Source organism: Seriola dumerili, unplaced genomic scaffold, assembly GCF_002260705.1.
Source record: "Seriola dumerili isolate Sdu_G_001 unplaced genomic scaffold, Sdu_1.0 BDQW01000567.1, whole genome shotgun sequence".
Lineage (NCBI taxonomy): Eukaryota > Metazoa > Chordata > Actinopteri > Carangiformes > Carangidae > Seriola > Seriola dumerili.
Genome location: NW_019174822.1, coordinates 27,845 through 28,320, shown reverse-complemented (window position 1 = coordinate 28,320; position 476 = coordinate 27,845). Strand labels below are relative to the sequence as shown.

The following is a 476-nucleotide window of genomic DNA, read 5'->3' as shown; positions in this document are numbered from 1 at the left end:
CCACCCCCCACCCCCCACCCCCTTTAGAGAAGGCAGCAGGAGGCGGGGCCTCAGGAGGCGGGGCTAGTCGTTTGAGTGGCAGCTCTTCTTCCTCCTCTGATGACAGCTCCTCAACAGGAACCTCCTCTTCCTCCGACACAGACTGAACACACACACACACACTGATCGCACACACAGAGGTTTATCCACTCTATACACAATTTAATGTCGCAGGAATTTAACAACTCCATGTTTTGTGTGCAGTAGGTGAGTAGTGTGCAGTTTAGTGTCAGTAGTGTGCAGGTACTATGGACGCTCCTCACGCAGCTAGCTCCTTTGTTCTTTCTTCTGCAGGCGGACTGACGTAGCGCTCCAGCTCTCGCAGAGGGTGGGGGTTTTGGAGGGTTTCATAGTCAAACCATCTCGATCTCGCGGGGTTGGAGTCCCTCAGTGATGGCTCTCTGGACTGGAATGATGTGGACGACCGACCACAGCTT

At 54.2% G+C, this 476-nt stretch overlaps 1 protein-coding gene across 1 annotated transcript in view; it reads left to right on the top strand.

Annotated features, from left to right (window-relative positions):
• Positions 1-146, top strand: part of LOC111236127 (bromodomain-containing protein 3-like) — a 4,531-nt gene extending 4,385 nt beyond the window's left edge. The window contains exon 10 of the mRNA XM_022764744.1: positions 28-146. Coding sequence (XP_022620465.1) covers positions 28-146 — 119 coding nt within the window. The remainder of the gene's footprint in view (positions 1-27) is intronic.
• The last annotated feature ends 330 nt before the right edge of the window (positions 147-476 follow it).